Consider the following 23,937-nt stretch of genomic DNA (forward strand, 5'->3'; position numbering starts at 1 on the left):
AGTTTCAAATAAGGACATAAACAAAAAATAGAAAATACACTCTGTATTGCATGCCTATTATTTTGTCATTGATTTTTACTGACACTGAGGGCCATGAAAGCAAAACAATCGTTTACTAGTGTCCTCAGAGGCCCCTGCAAGTTCCAGTTACACACACCTCTACAAAATGCAGTCCTGAGAGGTGTAAACATACGTTAATAAGAAATGTCATTTTCAGAATGAATCTAAAAGGAAATACTAAATTGCATCTATTGCAAAGTTATATGACCAATACATGATATTCACAGTTAGTTAAATCACTAGTTAACTAGTTCTTCACTGAGCTGAGTACATGATGTAAAAATATTAATCACCAAGAACTGGAAAGGGAAGTGGAAGTTGTGGGGATGATGGTGAATTATCCAATGACAGCTTGGTATGACCACCCCCCACCCTGTCCCTCGCAAAAAATTAAGAGGGATGGAAGGTTATCTAATTACCTACTTTTCTTGTCAGAATTATGCTCAGTTCATTACAGAGAAAGAAATTTTCCTTAAAAATTTCTAGTGAACGAGACAAGCTTTGGATTTATACAGATCCTAATAAAAATATTTTCAATATAAAACTTCCTCTTCCATTTGGTACTCAATCAGTTAAAGATAAAACAAAGGCAATCTTCAAAGATTCTCTTCCTCAACCTCTACTTTCCTTAGTGACATTCTTGTTTTTCACCTCACTCTGGTGGCCCAGTTGGTAAAGAATCTGCCTGTCAATGGAGCAGATGCAAGAGAGTCGGGTTTGATTCCTGGGTTGGGAAGATCCCCTGGAGGAGGAGATGGCAGTCCACGCCAGTATTCTTGACCGGAAAATTCTATGGACAGAGGAGCCTGGCGGGCTACAGTCTATGGGATCGCAAAGAGGCACATGTGACTGAGCACGTACATGTACACACACACCTGTAAGACATCCCTTTCAAAAAGCAAGGATCTTGATAGTACCACTGTTTCATCTACGTTATAATATTGTGTCAATATACATCTAAAATCTCTCCTTACTTTAAACTTTAAGGTAAACTGCAGTTTCAGGAACCCTGAAGGTGAAGCTGGAGAAGAGGGCAGAGAAATCAGCCTCATCTTGTCTTGGGGAAATAATAATTTATACCAATCTTCAAAACTGAGAGGGAACACATTGAGTAAAACATTTTCTTTATCATCTTAAACTGCTTCAAATAGGGCTGTGCCCTAGCCCTGAAATCATGAACAAATCTGAACAATTTGATGCTTATTTCAAATGCGTAGGACACAACCCTGGTAACAGGAAATAAGACGATAAACATCCTTCCATCTGTGACGACATGACGTGGCTCTCCTGTTCCAGGAGTGGCCTCAAGGAGCAGCTAAACATACTGGCCAACAGTTACTGCCAGAAAGGACTTTTTATGTCAAAACCACTATAACTGTGTTTGGCAGACACCATTCCATATCCACACAGGTAATGGTAAATAACTCTAGTCAGAAGATTAACTCATCTGGTTATCAGGCACAGTGAATAAATACTCATCCTGACAAGCATTTCACAACAAGGTCATGCTGAAAGTTTACAGTTATGAAAGATGCTTTCATAGCAACAGGCAGAAGGTCAGTACTCCAACCTTGACAGTCATCCACACCCCACTCTGTAATCCCTTGGCCTTCCAGTGTTCTTCCTCCCCATGTCTTTCCACTCTACCCTCCTGAAACCCGAGTCCATGACATACAAATTTTCCAACACCTCCATTAGCTATTTACAGAACAGAAGCGTGAGTTCACGGCTTCTGTCAATTTCCCAGACAAAGCTCGTGTCTACCAGCAGGATGCAGGGCTAGCTTCTTCTAGTTCCCCAAAGCACATCTAGATTGTTACTGCTCAGCCCTGGGGCCCACTTCCTACTCCTCTGAAATGCACGCCATAAAGCACCAGCACCTGCCACCATCAGACTGGGTTTTCTACCAGGTGACAGACCCTCATACACTGAAAATTCTGACACCTGTCTCCAACTCTTATTCTTAACATCAAGTCCTACCCTCCATATAGATGATTACAGTCCGTGTAAACATCCCACCTAGTATTCAAGAGCCTCAACTGTTTTACCATCTCTAAGGAAAAGACTATCCCTCTCCTGTAGTTAAATAACCCAAGGTCATAGCCAAACTCCAGACTGTGACATCTAGATGAGTCCCATCTATGCAACTCTTTGACCAGAATCTACTGATTTCATTCATTTCTAGGTGCTCTTTCTCAGAAACCACTGGATGCTTCTCCTAGACCCAAACCATCAATGCTGGAGACCACAGAGCTCACTTCTTAACCTTCTTTCTTTCTGCCTACATGATTTCATACAGAGATGAACCTTTGTTCACCTCTGCACACATGATTTCACGCAATACCAGGGTTTTAACTCCTACATTTATGTTGATAACTCCCAAATTCCTCACCCCTGAGTTCCAGACACATACCCAGTTGCCCTCTTGATGTCCCTACCTGGAGGTAAAAAGGCCATTTCAAATTTAATGTGGCCAAAACAGAATCCTTGCTTTCCCCTGAAACTCTGTTCCTCTCCTATTTTGTCTTCCTTTCTATAAATGCTATGACCATCAGGAAGCCGCTCAAGCTATAAACCTGTGGACTCCTAGATTTTCCTGATTATACAATTTCTTTCATTCCACATCTGTTCCATTCAGTGGCTAATTTTTCAACTGGTTACTGAGAGGTTCTACGTGCCAGGCATTGCTTTTCTGGGGTACAGAAGTAAACAAACAAACAAAAAAAACCTTCCTTCCTGAAAGTGACATTTTAGTGAAGAGGGGATAGTAAATATGCAGATAAATATATGGAGAGACTATCAGCTGGTACACATTCTAAAGAGAATGAATGAAGCCAAGAAAGATTTTAGGGAATGCTGGCAAAGCAGGCAAAGGCGGGTTTAAATACAGTAGTCAGAGAGGGAGGACAGAGAGGGTGGGATTGTGAACGAGCTGTTTAAGCAGAAACCGAGGCAGTGAGGGAGCCAGTCATGAGATTGGAAGAGGAGAATTCCACGAAAGGCTTCCAGCAAGTGAAGATCCTGAAGAGGCAGTGAGTCTGGCTCATTCAGCAAACAGGAAGGCTAGTGTGCCTGGAGCACAGTGAACATAGAGCAGAAAAGAGGGCTGGAGAATGTAGAGCCTTCTAAGCCACTCACAGAGTTTAAATTAAGGATGAGACCAGTAGAAGGTTTTAAGCAAAGAATGACTATGTTTTAAATGGCTCATCCTAGCTGCTATGTGGAGAGACTCATACCTCAGAAAGCAGCCTTGTGTACCAGTGAACTCATGAGTCACAAAGGCAATGTCTCTAAGCCCATGGAGAGGCAGAAGGCTATGGGAGCATCTGCTCTTGGCAAGCAGGACAGACAACTGACCAGGAAGGAGATATATTCAATGTTTATGTATTGATTATTTAAAAAGGGAATGCAAAAAACCCAGATCATTAGCCTCCCTGGTCATCACATGCACTGCTGGCTTTGCATGCTTTATGGTTTCTGTTCCTCCTGGCCCAGGGCAGCCAAAATGTCTTTTTTCAGTAATCATCGCTCTGTTCACTCTATAAGTCAACAGCTTCACTGATTCCTGGTGACAGAAGCAGCCTGGCCAAGAGAGCAGAGACTCAGACATCTGTTCTCCCTGTATATCTCACAGAAGGAAAAACTGTTTACAAAAGTACCTGGTTGAGGTGTGAATGAGAGAAGGTACAAGTACAGACTAAGATAATTATCATTTGGGAAAATGATATAGGCACTGATAAACTTAATAGCTGATCAAGAAACATAAATATAAGCATGGATCCTTAGTTAGTAGGGACCACAAGAATAATATAGTCAAAGCTATGGTTTTCCCTGTAGTCATATATGGATGGGAGAAATGGACCCTATAGAAGGCTGAGTGATGAAGAATTGATGTTTTCAAACTGTGGTGCTGGAGAAGACTCTTGAAAGTCCCTTGGACTGCAAGGAGATAAAACCAGTCAATCCTAAAGAAAATCAATCTTGAATATTCACTGGAAAGACTAATACTGAAACTGAAGCTCCAATACTTTGGCCACTTGATGCAAAGAGTTGACATATTGGAAAAGACCCTGATTTTGGGAAAGGATGAGGTCAGGAGGAGAAGGGGCTGACAGAGGATGAGATGGTCAGATGGCATTACTGTATCAATGGACATGAGTTTGAACAAACTTTGGGAGATAGCGAAGGACAGAGAAAGAAGCCTGGCATGCTGCAGTCCATAGAACTGCAGAGTCAGACACAACTTAGCAACTGAACAACAACAATAAGAATAAAACAGAATTTTTAAATATTGAACCACTAGACCTATTCAATGGAAGAGAAGAAATAAAGAGGCAAAGTATGACATAGAGAATATGTCAGCAAAAATAACTCTAAACAGAATAATGATGATAAACACAAATGGGAAAAACATGAACCAAAATAAAAAAAAACTGTCAGATTTGAATAGATGATATTCAGCAACATTTTACATATCCAAATGGTCTATCAAAAAATTACAGAAAACTTAATTATAAAATATGTAAATATCCAAATCTAAATAGCTAGAGCAGTCCATCTTAACCCAAGTTAAAAAGCAAATCAAGGCAGAAAAGTAAAAGGAACAAAGAGGAGCATTATACACTCCATAATCAGTAAGACAAAATAATTATCAACATAAATGTATTTAACAATATAGCCTCAATGTATACAAAGCAACAATTAATTAAACATGGAAAAAAGGAGGTACATAAACAATGAGAAATGAATAATCAATCACACACCTCTCAGAAACTGATAGAACAAGCAAACAAAATACGCTCAGATACAGATTTGAATAACATGATTAGCAATGCACTTAAACTAGTAAATACATATAGACTTTTGTAACCAACAGAAACATACTCCTTTCAAACAGATATAACATTTATGAACTGACCATATACTAGACCTCAGAGGAGGCTTCCAATAAATTTTCCCCAAATCAATATCATATGATTTATGTTCAAAATCATATGATTTAAGTTCTCTAAAGATAATATAAAGAAGATTATGAACCAATGACAAAGGGCTAAAAAAAAACTATGCAGAATAAGATGAAATTATCAAGAAATAAAGAGATACTTACATAGAATCAAAGGGAGCTAAGTGTTTAACGTAAGAAACTGGTAAAGAGCCAACAAACAGGGAATGGGGGAGGGGAGGAAGAGAAGCAGGAGAAACAGATAAGTACAAGTATGACCAGAAAAACTGGAATAAAGACAAAAAGCTGAGAAAATAAATAGAACCAAATCCTAGTTCTTTTGAAAAGTTTTATAAAAAAGACACATCTCTGTCAAGACTAATCAGCAAAAATAAAAGTTAAAAAAGACAAAGAGAACACAAAATGAAAAGGGGGGGCGGAACTACAGACAAATATTTTTTAAATTATGAAATAACATTATAAAAAGCTATATGCAATGAATTTGAAATATATATAACATATATATAGTGCTTAAAGCAGCCTAGTACTGAGATAAATGGGTGTAGTCATGTATTGCTGATGAGAATTTAAACAATCACAGGCAGCCATTCTGGGAAGTGTACTGGCAGGACATGCTAAAATCAATATTTATATGCCTAACATCCAACAATCCACTCCTGGCTACACACCCAGTGAAGGCTTCTCACATGTCTATAAGGATGTTCACTCCAACACTGCTGTGATAATGGGAAACTGGAGGCCATGTGGGGGCCTTCACTGGGGAAAGGATAAGTAAAATAGAGTAAGAGTATAAGAGAGAATACAACACAGAAGTTAGAACTTGCAACCATATACCAGAGGTATGAGAAGTAAAAATAGATAGGCCTGAAAAATAATGTTGAGTAAAAATGGTAAGAAAATCTATAGAGATATAAGTTAAACACATACTGCATTACATATTTTGCAAGACTGTGATGGTCCTGGTCTCTCTAAAATCAATCAGGTTTTACTTTCCTGGGATTTCTTAAATGAAAGGTATGACAATGGGAGTTCCTCATTAACTATATTTTAGAAGTGAAGTGAAAGTTGCTCAGTCATGTCTGACTCTTTGTGACCCCATGGATTATACAGTCCATGGAATTGCCTGGGCCAGAATACTGGAGTGGGTAGCCTTTCCCTTCTCCAGGGGATCTTCCCAGCCCAGGGATTTTCCCAACTCAGGGGTCGAACCCAGGTCGCCAACATTGCAGGCAGATTCTTCCATCAAACCCAAAGGTCCCATTATTTTTCCTCTATATAATGGTGTCTTCACCTCAGCAAAGAGATTTGTTGTGATTCACAAAAAGATCAAGATGCCATTATGATAAAAATGAGTAATGTGCTCTCTCAAATACAGCATGTTCAAAACTGAACTCCTAACCTTTCTCCCTGCAAACAGGTTTCCACATCTTAGCTAATAGGAACTCCTCTGCTTCCATGGGAAAATCCTGGGAAACATCCTTGACTTTTCTCTTTTTTTCCACACTGCATATATATTGAAGGCTCAGCTCAACAGTGGATTCTACTCTCCACGTGGAAAAACGTGGGCCACATATATGAAAAACCCTGATACTGACAGTTACCTTATCAACCATATATTTATTATGCTACAAGTAAAACGTTCATGTATATGACATGTGTAAATAAATATAACACTCTTATCTGCCTCAGGGATTATCTGCCACCAGCTCTTCACTGTGAATATAGAGTATAATGCTGATGAAACTGTGCTTCATCACTACTGATGCAACAAGGTAATAACCAATAAATCTATTATTTGCTCTTATTAGTTAAATAATTTTCCTTCCTATAGAATCACTAATTCTAATAACTTATTAAATAAGTTAACTCAATAAATCAGGCAAATCCAGAGAAGCAAATCATGATAAAAAAAAGCAAAGGTTATATAAAGTTTTCAAAGTCATATAAAGTCTGAAGATCAGTGCATTACTATTTGTAGCATTTGCTTTCAAAATTCACTTTTTCTTTATTTGTAAGTATTGCAAAGATAGAATCTAGAAAACATGACAACAAACACTTCAGGAACACTTACTATGAATTAACATATTTTGCTGCACACTTTGTCTTTAGTTCATCTGGCTTCCTGGTGGCTCAGAGGGAAAAGTGTCTGCCTGCAATGCAGAAGACCTGGGTTCAATCCCTAGGTCCCATTGTCTTTAGTTCAATGATATATGTGGTTGTTGTAAAAGCTTGAATGGAACTGTGTTCAAGTGATACTTGGTTGCCTAAACTTATTAAAATGCTACTCCTATGCCTCCTGTCCACATAATGGTACCTGACTTCTCTCAACAATCAACATCTAAATAAATTCGTCAATCAAGTTATTAATAATAATCCAAATTAAATTTCAAGAAAAAAAGGATATACTGATAAGATGGAAATCATGTGACCTTAAATGCTCTAGTTTTATTCCTTATGAAATTAGAGCATTTAAAAATAAGGAAAAAGAGATGAAAAAGGAATAGAAATTAACCGGTAAAACATTCATTAAAAATTTTTCTCCTGAAAAGATACTTTTACCTATGCAATAAAGCAGAATTTCTGTTACAGAATATTCTCTAATTTTTTAAAACAATTTGAGAAGGGCAAATCAATAGTCCTTAATGTTCCAAAGAGTCTGATTAGTCCCAGAGGTTTATATTTTCTAAAGTGTGATTTCACCAGAAGTGCTTCTCTTCATAAACCATTTAAAGGAAACCCTCTTGCTATTAATACTATTAAATTAATCCCCAAAAGTCAACTGCTTACATCCTAGGATACCTCTAATGACCTAAAAGGGATTATATATAATGAACATCTACAATAATTTTCTAAATAAAACTCACTTTAACTTACATTAGTTTAAAAATAAACATTATCACTTCTAAGGAAAGTAGAATTAAACCGTTACCAAAGAGGTGTCTAAACAAAGGATGGGAAAGAAAAGTCACAGGTGCAAAGTGCTAACTAGGAATTTGTATGCTACAGCTCCGATTCACAGACTCAAATATTTTCTTGATTGTCTGTCTACAAGACACTGTACAGTGTGCTGGGAGGGACACATGAGAAAACTAAATACCACACTAGTACTCAAGAAGCTCAAAATCTAATGAACTTCACTTATCCCTTTTGTATGTTATTAACATTTGGCTCAAAACACCTGTCCCTCTCTATTCATTGGCCCTAATTTCTCCTTAATGAAGGGATCATCTCAATAAGTGATTTGAGATAAAAATTGAGAACAGTAAAGTACAGGGATAAAATATTTGTGAAAGAAGAGGTCAGGGAAAATGGTACTGTATTACCTCAAAACTTGTGGAGGAGACCCCTTAGGGAAGAAGCTCAGAAATTGAACATCCCCAAGAAGGCTTAATCCTCATATGGAAACTTGGTTAAGATACAAATCAACTCTGTTCAAAATCCTTACATGATTAGATACAAATTTATAGGCACAAAGAAAAGGGAGCAAAAAGATGTACACTGACTCATGAGTGTGTTACCTCAGTGAGATGGCATAGCAGGAGTGGAGAAGAGAAAATAAGATCCTTATTTCTTGACTTGTTACAGTGAGTAAAAATTATTCTTCAAATTTAATAGGACACCCATGGTATGTGAATTAAATGAGATGGTATATGTAAACTTCTTAGCAAAGTGTCTGGTGCATAGTAATACTCAATATGTGTCTTACATGAAAAAAACTGAAAATCTTCCAGTTCTCAACTAGGAATTGTAGAAATGAGGCTGAAAATATAGGAAGGATACAACCCAGGGATGAGGTAACTGCAGTTTCCTCTCACTAATTTTTATAAAGAACCCTGACTAAGAACAAAAGAAGAATGTTAAGCAGTTATAACCCTATCGTCTAGTCTGAGAAAAGGTTTAACGTGGTCAAAAGCATAAAAAAATATGTCTTTAGCTAAATGTCATATAGGTGGTGAAATTTTGAAAGAATGAAAGTATTGACAGAGAGTTTTCCTTTTGTACATAACCTGGTGCCATGGATTGAACTGCGTACTCCAAAAAACTATATTGAAGTCCTAACCCTCAGTTCCTATGAAAGTGACCTTACTTGGAAACAGGCTCTTTGAGAACATAAATAAGTTTTAGCTTCAGAAATGATAAACATCAATAGATAAACCCACACAAATAAAAGTCTTGAGGTCCTTAGTAATTTTAAAAGGATTCTGAGACCAAAAGCTTGAGAACTATGGGTTAATATTAGCATCTATTTTTAATTGAAAAAAATGGAATCAAACTGTATTTATTATTACACCTTTCCTTATCACTTAACAATATATCTTAGACAGTAATGGTAAGAATAGCAACACTTACTGAGTACTTATTCTTTGTGAAGTCCTGTGCCAAGTGCCTTGCAGGAATTATTCCATTTAATTCTTATACCTATCCTATGAAGTAGGTACTCAACTAGCACCCTGGCTATTACTGATGCAGGTGATTGGAAGATCACCTTCTCAGAACTATGCATTAGCTATGCAACCTTGAACAAGCACCTACGTCAAGGGCTGTTATGAGCATTAAGTGATTTATATTTGTAAAGCACTTAAAATAATACCTAGAACATAATAACCACTGCAGATATGTTCATCAGCACTCATACCTCTGAGTCTAAATGTCATTTTCCAGAGTTGTAGATGGAAATCAAAAAGAAGGCTTAGAACAGTCCAGGAAACACTTCAAATTTGGGAAGTTAGGAAGATGAGGAGAAACTAGCCAGGAAGACTGAGACTTCATGAGGACTAAGAAGCATGGTTTCCTAAAAGAAATAAACTGTTTTAATAAGCTTTTGATGACCTGTGTCAAATGAGAGGCCAGGATAGCGAGAGAGGTAGAGCTGCAGAGACAGGATGAAACAGGAGTCAGGGATGACGATGCAGAGGTCTGTAGAAAACTACTGAAAGGAGGAGAAACAGGTGGTAAGTCTGAGGGCCTATGGTCAACTTTCAAAGAGCCAATACATTTTAGGGAAGAGGGGAAGACGATGATCTAGACCAAGGAAGGACCAAGGAAGACACTACCCCACATTAGCCTTTATTTCGCCTCTCTCTTACCCTCCAACTAGGTCCCCACCCAAATCTTTAAGTTCACTTACTCTTCACTCCCCAGATCCCTATTCAGTGAGTCCCATCTAAGACTCATCTCCCCAAACTAGCACAGTCCCAGGTCAGTCAAGGGTTCTAGTAGGAACTGATTAATCCCAGGAATGCTTTAGAGGCTTGTACCTACCACAGGGGAAACTCAGACTACAGATAAGCAGAGTAAATAAAAACTTGATGTCTGCCCCAAAACACGTCTACTCACTTCACGATTCTCCACATCAGCGGTTCTTAATAGGGGACAAACGTCTAAAGATAGGGGAAGCAACAAGCAAGAGAGCAACTACTGCACCTAGTGGGCAGAGGCCAGGGACGCTGCTGACCATCCTCCAGTGCACAGGATGCACACAGCAAAGACAGGTGCCCGAATGTCAACAGTGCCAAGGCTGGGAAACCCCACCCTAGACTCAGCGACCTGCGGCAAGATGAGCTTTAGGAAGGCTCTCTTATCTGGGCACACAGTCCCATCCATACCAGGGGCCAGATGGAGCATGGCTTAGGGGCCAGACCAGTCAGTCTTGTGAATTCTATTTCCAATCAACTCAAACAGGACCAGGGAAGGATAGAGGAAAGAACCTGAGGTTAGCTCATTGGTAAAAGTTAAAAAGAGAAAATAAATTGTGTTATATATCAAATGTTAACAAGAGAGACAAAATTCTTTTAAATGAAAACAAGCAAACAGACTTTGCTTTAAGTTAAGAAAGCAGAAAATACAACTCTTTTCATTTTGAATATTAAATAACACCTTATAGTGAAGTTCAAAAGCCACCATGCTCTCTTAGCTCTGCTTGCTGCCAAACAAGCTTCAATAAGGAAGGTGCTCTTGTATTCTTGACTGCAAAAGGAAGCTAATTAAAGTGGGTTTTTTGAGAAGACATCCTGACAGTTAAAAATAATTAATGTCTTGCTTTTAAAAAAAGAAACCATGAATCTTGACACTAAGGAGCCTATGTTTTCTTTTCTCATCAATAGTTCACTTGGAGGATCAATATTTGGATCCACAACCATCAACAGTTAGCCTTCCCAGAAATCCATTCACTCTTTTTCAGGATAAATCACTAATGAACAGTTTTTAACAGTTTTCCCTTTCTTAAGAGATTTCCAGAGAAATGTTTGAGAGTCTACTTTCTACATGGAAGGCATTTTGACTCTACCATTTCTGTTTCCACTTTAAAATCTGCTCTAGGAAAGTTTCAACTAATGCATATGGGGTAGGATGGCTGTGTCTTAATGAAAAATTAGGTCCTTCTGCCCTAAGGCTTTATCAGGAGGGTGCCTGGAATCCAGTGTGCTGTTTTATCAAAGGAAGCTTTCCAGCAAGATGGCTCATGTGCATGCTGTTAAAGGAGTACCCCCTCAGTGAAGTCCCTGTCTATGCATGACCCGTGACCTGAGAAGAGTCAGGACCGACCAACTGTCTCCTGCAGGGCTGGGGCCAGCTGCAGCATCAACAGAGAGGCGCCTCAATCTTCCCTCCTCCGCTTAGGGTTCCAGGAGCTTCTGAAGGAGAGAGTGTTTTGGATATTTCTCTTCAAAACATGTCTGACAGCATCCTTCACAGGACTGTTACAACACTGGGACCCCTATCTACTGGATGTTCCAGAAACCCAGTCAAAATACAACATGTATTGGTATTCTAATAATATGACAGATTTTTTTTTAAGAAAAGTAACCCAAGAAACATATACATAGAAATATATATACATACACAGGTATGTGTGTGTGTGTGTATATATATATATATATATATTTATACACATATGAAAAGAGAAAGACTAATTGATTCATTCAAGGAAAGGAAATCAGAAATATCTCAAAATGCTCATCAGAGGAACAGTTCAGCAAATTTAAGACATAATTATATAATGGAGAAAAAGTAGGGCAAAAAAGGGAAGCATATCTATTATATGTCAGGTGTTTTCACATTATGTCACTCCATCACTCCCTCAATTATACTTTTAGATAAGAATCATTATCCCTGATTTACAGAAGACAAATGAAAAGCCCATGAAAGAGGAGAAAGCTGCCCTAGGTCACAAAGTTAATGAAGAGCGAAGCTGAGATTCATTTGCAGGTTTTCTTACCCTCTGCCCAGCATTTATTTTATTGGATCCCAGATTTACCCCACCCCCTCCGCCCAAGTCTATTTGTAGACTATGTCAATAAATGGAATTGCAAATATAAAATAATGTTAAACAAAAATTAAACCATAGTATAGCTGTATTGGTTTTAATCATGTGAAATTTTATATGTATATACTAAAAATTATGATAATCAGAATGAGGCTGATTGAAAAAAAACCGGAATTAAAATCATCTGAGTTTGTTTTTCCTATGAAGTTGCTTAAACATATAATAAAGAGAATCACCAGAATCTGTTCCTCCATGCATGCTTGTCCCAGGCTAATTAAGGTTAAGAAAAGGCTATAAATGTAAAACACCTTAAAGGCTGAATGTGCCAGGGCCAGTTTAATGTAGCTGGGCCACTTTCACATAGAGAAATACCCTATCCTTCATAAAATTCTCAGCTCTTTCAGCGACTGGCAGCGTTTCTCCACTCTATTAAAGGCTGGAATTTCTGCAAGTGAAAAAGCTTTGAGAGCAAGTCATGTCTCTACAGAAATCGCCTTTTCTAAAATTTAATTTATACTATATAACATTCTTTCAATTATTCCTTCAACAAAAGAATTTAATCCTGGCAGGTTCCCTTTGCAGTGGCTTTGCCTAAGAAACATCTATCACCTTCAGTCAAGTTAGAGTTATTTTGGAATCTCTCTCCTGCGTTCCTCTCTTCAGGTCTGGTGGCTATACTGCTGTTTAGTGGAGTAGCCAGAACCCAAGCCAGAAGCATGGGTCTCACTTGCGTCATCCTGTTATGCTGTAACTTGCAGAAACAACCAGGGGTGATCCTGAAGTGCAGACTCCCACTGCCAAAGAGTAACTGAGAATTTACATGAATAACACCAGTCCAGAGAAAACTGAGAAAGGGCTCACTGGGTTTACACAGTCCGGTTCTCAACCCAAAAGCTGAGACCTACGCAAAACACCACTTTTCTCTTACCCCATGTTTCTTTTACTTGTATAATGGGCAGTTTACCTATGCCTCCTAATTAAGTAAGACAGTAAAAGAATGAAATGTTGACAAAGGCTTTCTGAGACTGTTTTTCAAAAGAAAATGGTTTATAAATACAATCCCCACTGATGTCTGTTTCTTTATGAAAAGCATTTCTTACTATAAAAAAAGAAAAAGTGGAAGTAAAAGTTCCTCCACTGGTTTCCCTTAAAACCACTGTTTTAATTTGAAGTTACATAATAATAACCTCCTTTGGTTCTCTTTTGTTTTAAAACTCTCACCTATTTCCTCTCTTATTATGTTGACTACTATTAATAAAATGTCTTGATTCAAGAACCTAGGAAAATGCTTGAAATGACTCTAATAAGATTAGATCATAATGTTATTAAATTTGAGAGTAGCAATTTGAGCCATAGTTTATTCAAATCGTCCTAACAACTAAATACAAAAAATGTCAGTTAGCTAAAGTGGCTGATCTCATTCTTGGCTTCCGGCTACAGCCCCAAAGGTCTAATAACAAGGATATTTCTTTAACAGGCTAGTCATTCTATTAAAAGTTTTGCATGTATTATCTCATTTAATCTTCACCACGATCCTAAGTAGTAATCATTATTATTAGTGTGTTGCTATTGCTAAAGTTATTGTTATTCCCATTTTATGGATGAGGAAATAGGGCACAAAGAAGTTGAGTAACTTGTCTGAGATCACTCACTGACTAAGTTGTGAGTTAGAAGAGAAGCCCAGCCCCCATGGCAGCACCACACCATCAGCGATACTGTCTGCTATGGTCTCACTCGGCGAGCTCCTCCTCTAGGTCAGGTGCATTGCCATTGCTCCCAAACACCGCTTCACACTCACATCTCTCATCATTTTCACTGCTTCTCTGGTCCTCCCGAGTCTTCTGGCACACATGGCTAGTCTTCTTTTGATGTAGACCAAAACATTGGTGTCTCGTCCTGAAGAGGGAGACATAAAACATGAAAACTTAAAAAAAAAAAGATTTCAGTTGAGCAGCAAGAAAAAATAAAAATACAGAAATACAGAGGCGTATTTTCCATGCCCTTGAAGGAGAACCTCAGAAAGAACAGTCTGCTCCTTTGACTTTTCCTTACTGGAGGAGCACTGACAACTTTGCTAATAGCAGAAGGTATACAGAGTGAAGTCAAAGTACTTAGCCTTCCAAGGTCAAACCATGTGACTGATTATTAATCCATGCTTTTGAGTTAGGATATTGAATATTCGATAAATAAAATCATCTGCCACAAAGTGCTGGGAAAATGGACATATCCACATTGCATGCGGTTTATAAGCAAAAATTCCACATTCTTCTTGTGTGCATGCCTTTGGCGAAGATGCAGAGAGGTGAATCTCAGGTTGCATCCTGATGAACTATTATTTCTTTCCTTCTTGACAATAAGTCTAGAGAAGCCTCATCTTGAACTTCTGTTTTATATTATTCTTTCCCTAACACTAGTGACATCATAATCATCTCCAGGTCCCCAAAGCAGTCAATTTCAGATGGCAACATAACACATTCCAGATATGACAACCGACTATGCAACAAAATGAAAAACTACCCTAGTGTTAGAGAAAGTATTGACAAGCTAAATAGTTGTAATAATAGTCACCAAAATGGCTCTTAAAAAGCACATTAACAACTTCTCATCTTAATCTCTTTATTTAATTATGTGTCTTTTTGGATATGTTTCCAGACCAGTGAGAACATGCATGTACTTAATCCTCAATAAAATTACCATGTTTTAGAAAAATATGACACACCTGTTATAGATTAAGTATATGTATAATACGCAGCTATTAAAAGATGTTAAGACCAAAGTCCTAACATTTCAAGTTTCAAACAATGAGAACAAGATGTGTGTTGAAAATCTGCCAGATACCTACCAATTATTTTAAAGATGTGATTATATTTTTGGATAGATTTGGGCAACAGGTTGAAAGGATTAATTTACAGAAGAAAAGAAATAAAGAAAATTTCTCAGGTTATATTACAGACTTTGTAATTTTATGTATTAATCCTCATTTAGTTCACAAAATAGACATTTACTATATATGTCTACAAAATTCACTGTTACACACTTTTTAAAAAAAAGCAAGAGACATGATGATTAGAGACTTGATTAACATATACACTGTGCTTAGTTGCTCAGTCGTGTCCAACTCTTTGCGACCCCATGGACTGTTGCCCACCAGGCTCCTCTGTCCATGGGGATTCTCTAGGCAAGAATACTGAAGTGGGTTGCCATGCCCTCCTCCAGGGGATCTTCTCAACCCAGGGATTGAACCCAGGTCTCCCACATTGCAGCGGATTCTTTACCGTCTAAACCACAACATATACACTACTACAGAATAAAAATAAAAACCTGTGCATTGAGGGGTTATGTGGACACACTTACATGTACACGGGCCACAATGCAAAGATCTCACTGTACCTTAGTCATAGGGACTCATGCACTCAGTTTCTGCACCAAATTCAGGCTTAAAAATAAAACTTAATTTTATAATCTCAAATATGAAGGAGATACACTCCTACTCTCCAAGATGCAGGAGAGAGAAATGAGTTGAGAGAAATATCATTTTAAAGAAACACTTCCAAGTTTGGTTAGACAATGAAAACATTCTCTCTCACAGGGATCACTAAATTTCTTCTTAAACAACCAACAAACTGACAAGTCAAGGAGCTCAAGGAATTCCAGAAATGACTTTGTTATCTTGTTTTTATACCATTCCCCCCAAACATCACTGACTCTCAGTTTAGTGTACTAAAATGAAAGGTCACATGTTAAAGAGTTGTGTTAAATATGGGAAGTCATCACTTTAAATATAAAAAAGATAAATAATTAGGAATTTAGGGCTCTTCCTCCCTAGAAGCCAGCAACAGTGCTTCCTAAACAATAGCTAAATACTGAGACAATCACCAATCGCTGTTAAATTCTTAGCTGTCCTATTTCAATCCATGCTGTAGAAGACTCATGAGATAAACTTCTGATAGCATTAACACTAATTTAAGTCCTATTTGCCAACTAAGACTTAAAATTATGGGGCAGAGAAGCAACTGGTATATAGAACTGTGTAAGAATTATGAGGAGAAAAAAGGTTCACCATTAAAGGTTATTATCATTTATTTCTAGAGTTAAAAATCTATGGGGTGAAAAGAAAACATGAACAATAATGGAGCTATAATTTAATTATGTACTGTGCTCTTATGGAGAAGAAAAATTAATAAAAACAAAGAAAGGCCAAAAACTACATTTATTCTAAACTCGGAGAATCATACTTTGAACTGGCCTGAAAATTTGCTCTGACTAATCATGTTACAATTCTGATCCCCCAGTACATCAACCTGGAGGAAACCTTACTGTGTTGGGCTTCATACTGGGATCCATGATGCTGCAGCTGCTGAGAACGCCGGTAACAGCCATCTCCAGCTTTCAGGGCCTGCTTAAACAGCTTCTCTGCTTCAGCAATGGTTGTTGCTTCTTCTTCAGCCAAGAGAATATAAGCAGTTGCACACCTGTCCATGCAGATAATAGCCACCATCAATTACAAATCCAGGGACATTGTAATAGCTGTAGGAGTGCATGCAGAAGGGCAGGAGTTACGCCAAAACATGCAGAGTGGCCAACTGGTTCATGCACCCCTGCTTGCAGTTGTTGACATAAAATAATGGTACAAAAGAAATGTCCATGTTTTAGCTTGAAAGGGACGATGAGTAGTGTTAGGAGCATGGAGCTTACATATGGACTCAGCCCCTTATTAGTGTGTCACTTTGGGCAAGTTATTACTCTGCCTCCCTGGTGGAGAACAACATGGAATCTACTGTTCACAGCATTGTTATGAAGGTTAAGTAAGATGATGCATGAAAAGTGCTCAGTACAGTAGTAGCCAGCATGTGGTATACGCTCAACAATGTCAACTAATGATGGCAATGGTAATAGGTGTTGTTAAACATCTCCTTCTGACACTCAGAGTTAGAAATACCAGAAAGTTTACTTCTATTTACTACCCACAGATTCTCTTTAGTCTTAGGATTTATTCAGAATGAGAAATTCATTAAACCAAGTAAGTTGTTTTACAAGCAGTGCTTCAGCATCTCATTACAGTTAGCACTGGTTTCCTATGTCAGAGAAGAAGCCTAGAAGAACCTACAGGTAGAGGTTATTTCAGAAGAGCTCAAAATTTGATTCAGCCTCAGTAGCAAGCAAGAGTTAAATTTCATACCTTTAACAATAATAGCTACCACCTGATGCTTAGTATATATTAAGGACTGTACCAGGCACTTAACATATATCATCTCATTTAATCCTTTCAACAACCTCTAACATAGAAAGTCAGAAAGGATAAATAGTCAACTAACGAACAAGGGGAACTCTTGAAAATTTAAACTTTCCAAATTGTAGAAGAACAACTCAACTGCCAAAGAAAGGGAATGCGATAAGGAAATGGTGAGGCCAGAGCAGACCACACAGGTCCTGATCTATAATATCCCTTGGCTTTCTCCACTGCCTCTCTCGTGGTCATTTCCCTATTTATCAGAGCCTCCATCAGACCACAAGAGAGAAAAACAGAAAGGGAAACCAAATGTTACTTCTACTATTCATAAACTACAATAGCCAGCTAAGAAACAAAGGCTGGATTCATGACTAATATGAGATTTTGGGTTACTCATTAATCTCAGCCTTGAGGAGGGGTCTTTTAATTCTTTAGCCAATCCCTCTAATTTCAGGCAGGACTGATCAATAGGGCTTTGAACTGAAAGTGGTGAGGTAGGGAGGAAAAATGCCCAGGAAAAAAAAAGTTGTAAAACCAATTACTGTGGAAGGCAGCAGATATGACTTGGAGAGAACAATTATGATGTTGAAAATGCCCAGTAATTCACTGGAGAAAATAAGTAGGTTGGGCAATCAGGAAGCAATACTTCACGCTTTAGGTGCTGACACATGAATATGGGTTCAGGGTTATAAAGTGAAAACTGAGATTATAATACTGACTGGTAGACACAGTATCAGAGGAATTAGCTATAAGATTATAGTTGGTGGGCTGGGAACTCAAGACAGGTTGGGGCTAGCTTGCTGGCTTTGTTTATTTTGCAAATAGCTCTCTTAGGAGGAGAGGCAGAGTAGCACTACTGGCCAAGAAAACATCCATCTATGTGGAGACTCATGAATCTGGGGTAGAAACATGCTAAGAGTTTATGAGTGAAGGAGAAAGGAAAGAGCAGTAGAAGTGCTAATGGTTGGTGGGGACAGAACAGGCTGCTCAGCTCAATGGAAGACAGAGATGATGTGTCCTTGTCACAGCACAGTACACATACAGAAGCAAGAAGGTATGGTGATGGGGGTGTCAACCATCCAGATATCTGCTAGAGTACGTCTCATGTGGTTAGAAGGAGGGCACTTAGCAGGTTCTTGACTTACTTTGGTAACAATTTTATCTCCCAGATGGTAGAGGAAGCAATTAGGGGAACTTCAACTCTGGACCTAATTCTGACCAAGAAGAAAAAAATAGTTGGTGAAATGAAAATTGATAGGAACATTCAGAGAGTTATTATGTCATTTCAGAGTTTAGGACAGTAAAAGAAGGTAAGGTGGACTTAAAAAATTCAAAGAAAAGAGGCATGATTCAATGGCATGAGACGCAGAAGGCAAATGGTTTAAGAGGGTTGGCAGCTTCCAAATGTCTAATCATAACTCCAATCACAAATGATCCTCTCGGGAAGAAAAGAGGGGTGACAAGTAACCACTATGGCTACACAGAGGTCGCTCACAAGATCATATTTTTAAAGGACATGTAAAAAAAGATGGAAAGAGGGTATGTGATGAAGGACTATAAGAGAGTGAAATGAGCTTATAAGAATGTCAGGAGAGCTGCAACTTCACATTAGCTGAAGCTCGCAAAACAAAATAAAGGCAAAACAAAAAATGCTAAAGACAACCATCTAGTCCCTGTATTCATATTATGTTTAAGGCCCTGTAACCATCCCAACTTCTCCAAAACCATGACAATATAAATAAGCAAAAAAGACAAACAACACAACAACGTCAAAATGAGGAAAGTTTATAGTTAGTAGCAACAGATAATAAAGAGAAAACAAAACTCTCTAACTCCTATTTTCTTCCTGGTTTCTCCATCAGGAAGAATGATTGTCAGACTGACAAAGGGAGAAGAAATTAAACTTTAAAATGAATTTAAAAGATGTAAGATAGCACATAACTGATCTATGCTAGATGAATTAATATACTGGGATGGGCAAATCCCAGAAAGCCAAAAGATCTTGTAGGCAGCCCAGGGAATTGCCCTCTGCGGATTGTTAAGGAATCACGAACAGTGGAGAGGTACTAGAAGATGAAATGACAAATGTAGTAAAAATGTTCAAAGAGGGGAAGAAGGCAGACTTCCCAAACTACAGAACAATTGGGTTCTGATTTGGAAAGATATTTTAATCGATTATTAAAGGGAGAGTTTCTAGGCATTTTAAAAAGAAAGTAGTGAATGCTGGAAGCTAGCTTAAATTCACTAAGAATAAATAAATCAGGCTGTGTTACCCTAATGTACTCTAATGGATTTACTGCACATTAAAGATCCATAGCTACAACTAGTATCTCAAAACGCAGAAATATAGCCTGAATCACGGTGAAACTAGGTGGCTTAGTAATTGGTTGTACAATAAAACCCAAAGAATGATGATTTACAAAAACATAACTCTAGAGGGTGGCTTCTATATGTAGTGTCACAGGGTTCTTTCCCTGGTCCTGCCACTTTTATCAGAAACATGGATGACACATAGAACATAGGCATATCAAATTTGTAGATGAAAAGAAACTGGAAAATAAATATGTTGCATGACAGAATCAGAAACCAAATAGATCAACAGGTTACACTGGCAGGATTTCCAACTCTCAAGTGAATCTTTTCACTAAGACCTCTGAAGATTCTGTAGCCTTCTTCAGAAAAATCATAAAATAGTTTAACAATGACCACTTGGCAGGGAGAGTGTTGAGGTGATTCAAGCACCAGATGGGTGTTTGAGCTACATGACCTTTAAGGCCTCTGCCAACCCTGAGCTTTTATGACTCCAGTTTTAAGAATCTCTCATTTTCTGAGATCTCCAGACAAGAGTTTCCAGCCTTCCTTGGTGACCCACAGAATGTTTAACAACACTAAGGACATCATTTCCTCCTTGTCTTGACCTTGAAATATTTTTAAAGAGTAATTTCTTCACTTTATGTTTTTACTATGTTCCCCCCCCAGTAGAAGTTCTACCTAGAAAATCTGACGGCACAAATGAGCATTGTACGTCTGGGGAAATGTCCCTGTCATAATGTGCTAGGCATGAAAGCACTGTATTTATTTTATGTCCACATAGTATTCCATGGCTAGCCCTTAAATGATTTAATTTAGGACCATAGCAAAGCCACTAAATTTTTCTCTAAAATGACTAAAACTATCTTCACATGGATGTCTTTTAAATTTTTTTAAAATAAATTTATGCCCCCCAAATAATCCTCAAGTTCAAATACATAGTTTAGTTTAAGTATCCCATAATGGCAACTGAAAACATTCAGCAAAGCAAGATTTCCCCCCACTTACTCATTTATCTCTAAGGCTTCGTGGGCAGCAGAAATCCTAGCTTGGGGGTTTCTCTCTCTCCAGGCTTTCTGCATTACTATTTTAGAAAAAGAGAGAAGAAGAAGTCAATATATACTAGGAAGATTCAGTACAAGAGCTAAATTAATAGCTTTTTTTGAATTACAAAAGAAGAGTTCACTTACCAAGTGGGTTAGCCCAAAACTCTAAAGTCACACAAATACATTCTAATTTGCTATTCCATTGTCCTTCAACAGCTGATATAAAATCTTTCTTAGGCTAATAAAACTAGAGACCTAATATCTTATATACTAACCCATAGTCTATAATCATAGAGACTTAACTAAGATTTCTTAATCTGGGAGACATGACCTTTCATTCTGCCTCAACCAAGGATTTAGTTGGCTTCATATATTTCTTAGTAAAGAAAGTAAATTTAAAGTAAGTAAATCCAACTTTGGTATACGTTTTAAAAATAACATTTTCAATTATAATGAGGGGACTCATGTCTACAATAACACTTCATGGCAATAAAGCTTTATTTAAGTAGCAACTTTCTGCGTCTTACTGGTCAATCTCCAATTTAATATTTTATTCATCAGGGTTTTTGTAGAGCAGACATTCTAAAAGCAGTAACTTTGATCTCTAAAACAAACAAAAAGCCCTCCCACTCAGTAACTATCTAAAGGATTTTCCATACTTGCATCTGCAGGACGCAGATGGTCCGAGTCACAGGTAAAGAAGGTCTGGTGGTCCTGGGCAGAGAGATTCATGTCATAGTAAGTCAGAGGCTCTCGTCCAGTCACCCAAGTGTACCTGTAAAAGAGAAGTAAGATGATCAGACACTTCTGAGAGAGGAAAGCAAGACCTACAAAATATTAAGCTGCATAGGTGTTGAACTATAACCCATTAACTAAGTACTACTGCCAATAAATTAAAAACAAAATAATCATCCTAGTCTCCTTTTAGGAAGTATATCAGCAGAAAAAAAGTTCAAAAATTCTGCTATATTTTTGTCTTAAAATCTTAGCAGCACTAGCTAATGAAAACCTTCCCTAATTAGTATTATGCATAGAGATTTCCCCAAAGCTATAAAAATTCTGATTTGCCTACTTACTCTACAAAATTAAATTCTAACATTACTTCTGGGGCATCTTTATAACCATGTTCCAGGTAAGCTACAAAATATTTTGACTTTATAACATACAATGAAAAAATAACTGTAATAGAAAAATCTCTAAAAATAACAGGTTTGTATGTTATCCTAAGTTCAAAGCTAAAATATTTATGAAACAGAAAAATCAAAATATTTGAGCATCAAAAAATGGAAGCACTAAACAGACTGTTAAATGACCCCTAAATGAACCTGCAAAAACATGTACTGCTGTCTTTGCTCTCTGAACTAGACCCATTAATTTCCCAAGCTGTCAAAATGCTTACCGATTATATTCAGCACCCCTAAATAAATTAAGTGGATTTCGCCATACTTTGCATTCTGCAACAAAGAGAATGTGAAAATGTTACACATAAGTTCAGAGACACTACAAGCTAATTAATTCAGCAAAACACCCTTCCTGGCCATTTGATAAGATAATTTTATTCTCTATCTTCTACATGGGAAGCAATGTGGAAAAACTCTGGGTAGTTAATCAGGAAATGTAGCTCAGGCACCAGGACTTCGGAAAGTTTCACTTAATCTCTCGGGACTGAAGTTTCCTCATTTGTCAAATCAAGGCACATGCCAAAATCAGCTAGTTCATAACTTCCATAGTCACTTCAAGAGATCCAAATACATTCTATAAATTTATTTCTAAATGTTAGGTAGAGGCAAAACTACTTTCTATAACTCTAAAATATATCTTACAATGTCTACCTATGTAACAAGCTAAATTTAAGCTCCAGAGTACAATGTGCAAAGAACCTCAGGCTCTTAATTAGGGCCTATGCTAATATTGATTTTGTGATAATTCACCAGGTTGCTTTTGTACTGCCGGAAAGGAACGGTAAGAAAATTAATACTAAATCTACCATCAGTATAGGGAGAAATGTTATTAAAAAATTGTTTTCAAACACTTTACCATGGTTTACTTATGCAGAAACAGGTAATTAATCATCATACTAATATCATAATGATAACATGTACTAATAGATGTACATTTTGTTTTATAAGAACCACAGGCAGAATCATAGGACTTTAACTTAGAAAAGTAAACCATTAGCTTTTTAAGACCGTTATAGTAAATGTGTGACTAATAAGCTGCAATTCTTTTAAAACAGTCTATGATTAAGACTTTCTACTGATTCAGAATGCTATTAATATTTCTTTGGATGAATAATTTTTTATTAGAAAATAAAATCAGTTAACAGTATTTAAAAATCCATGTGTGCTGTCGGCCAAAAAAACACACCCAAAGACAAAAACACATAAAAGTGAGCAATTATTGCAGAAATTGAAAGAACATTAAAGGCCATGAATGATTCATTAAGACTCTACCCTCAGTCCTGTTACATCAACATCCATCCATCCATTCATTCACCTATCCATCCATCCAATATATGAATACATTAACTGAGCACCCAGTGGGTGAAACAAATGCATAAGCCATGGGTTACAATACAGCGTGAAAATGAAGGAAAACATGAAGCACCACGGGAACACCGTGTGCAATCTCAATACATTTTTTAAAAATAGCGAATGAAAGGTGTACACATACCAGGAAGTCATGTCCTTATTTAAAAAAAATAAATTTATATTTAAATTAGGGCAAGATCCCACCTAAAATTTACTTTATGTTTGGAAACAATGGTCCTAAATTTTTTGTCACTTAGCTTAACTTGCCATTTAAGAAATGATCTTTGCTAAGTTAGTTTAACATTGAATTTTGTTCTTGAGAAACTGAAATTCGATGGCTGTCATTTCATATGACACTAATTAGAAAATTACACTTCCCTTAAGTAAATACTTTTTTCCCAGACATGAAGCTCCTTAGTGGGGCCACTGCTGCTGCTGCTGCTGCTGCTGCTAAGTCGCTTCAGTCGTGTGCAACTCTGTGCGACCCCATAGACGGCAGCCCACCAGGCTCTGCCATTCCTGGGATTCTCTAA

General features: G+C 37.5%; 1 protein-coding gene across 5 annotated transcripts in view; it reads right to left on the reverse strand.

The window, feature by feature from the left end:
• The window catches only part of ST7 (suppression of tumorigenicity 7), a 273,873-nt gene that overhangs the window by 81,422 nt on the left and 168,514 nt on the right, over positions 1-23,937 (reverse strand). For 3 of the 5 annotated variants that reach the window (XM_068972729.1, XM_068972728.1, XM_068972727.1), the window contains exons 4-9: positions 22,273-22,327; positions 21,533-21,648; positions 20,836-20,911; positions 18,663-18,731; positions 16,605-16,759; positions 14,086-14,183 (exon numbers count right to left, since the gene is read on the reverse strand). In XM_068972729.1, coding sequence (XP_068828830.1) covers positions 14,086-14,183; positions 16,605-16,759; positions 18,663-18,731; positions 20,836-20,911; positions 21,533-21,648; positions 22,273-22,327 — 569 coding nt within the window. The remainder of the gene's footprint in view (positions 1-14,085; positions 14,184-16,604; positions 16,760-18,662; positions 18,732-20,835; positions 20,912-21,532; positions 21,649-22,272; positions 22,328-23,937) is intronic. The other 2 variants (XM_068972731.1, XM_068972730.1) reach the window with 1 other exon arrangement.

This window comes from Capricornis sumatraensis, chromosome 5 (genome assembly GCF_032405125.1).
Source record: "Capricornis sumatraensis isolate serow.1 chromosome 5, serow.2, whole genome shotgun sequence".
Taxonomy (NCBI): domain Eukaryota; kingdom Metazoa; phylum Chordata; class Mammalia; order Artiodactyla; family Bovidae; genus Capricornis; species Capricornis sumatraensis.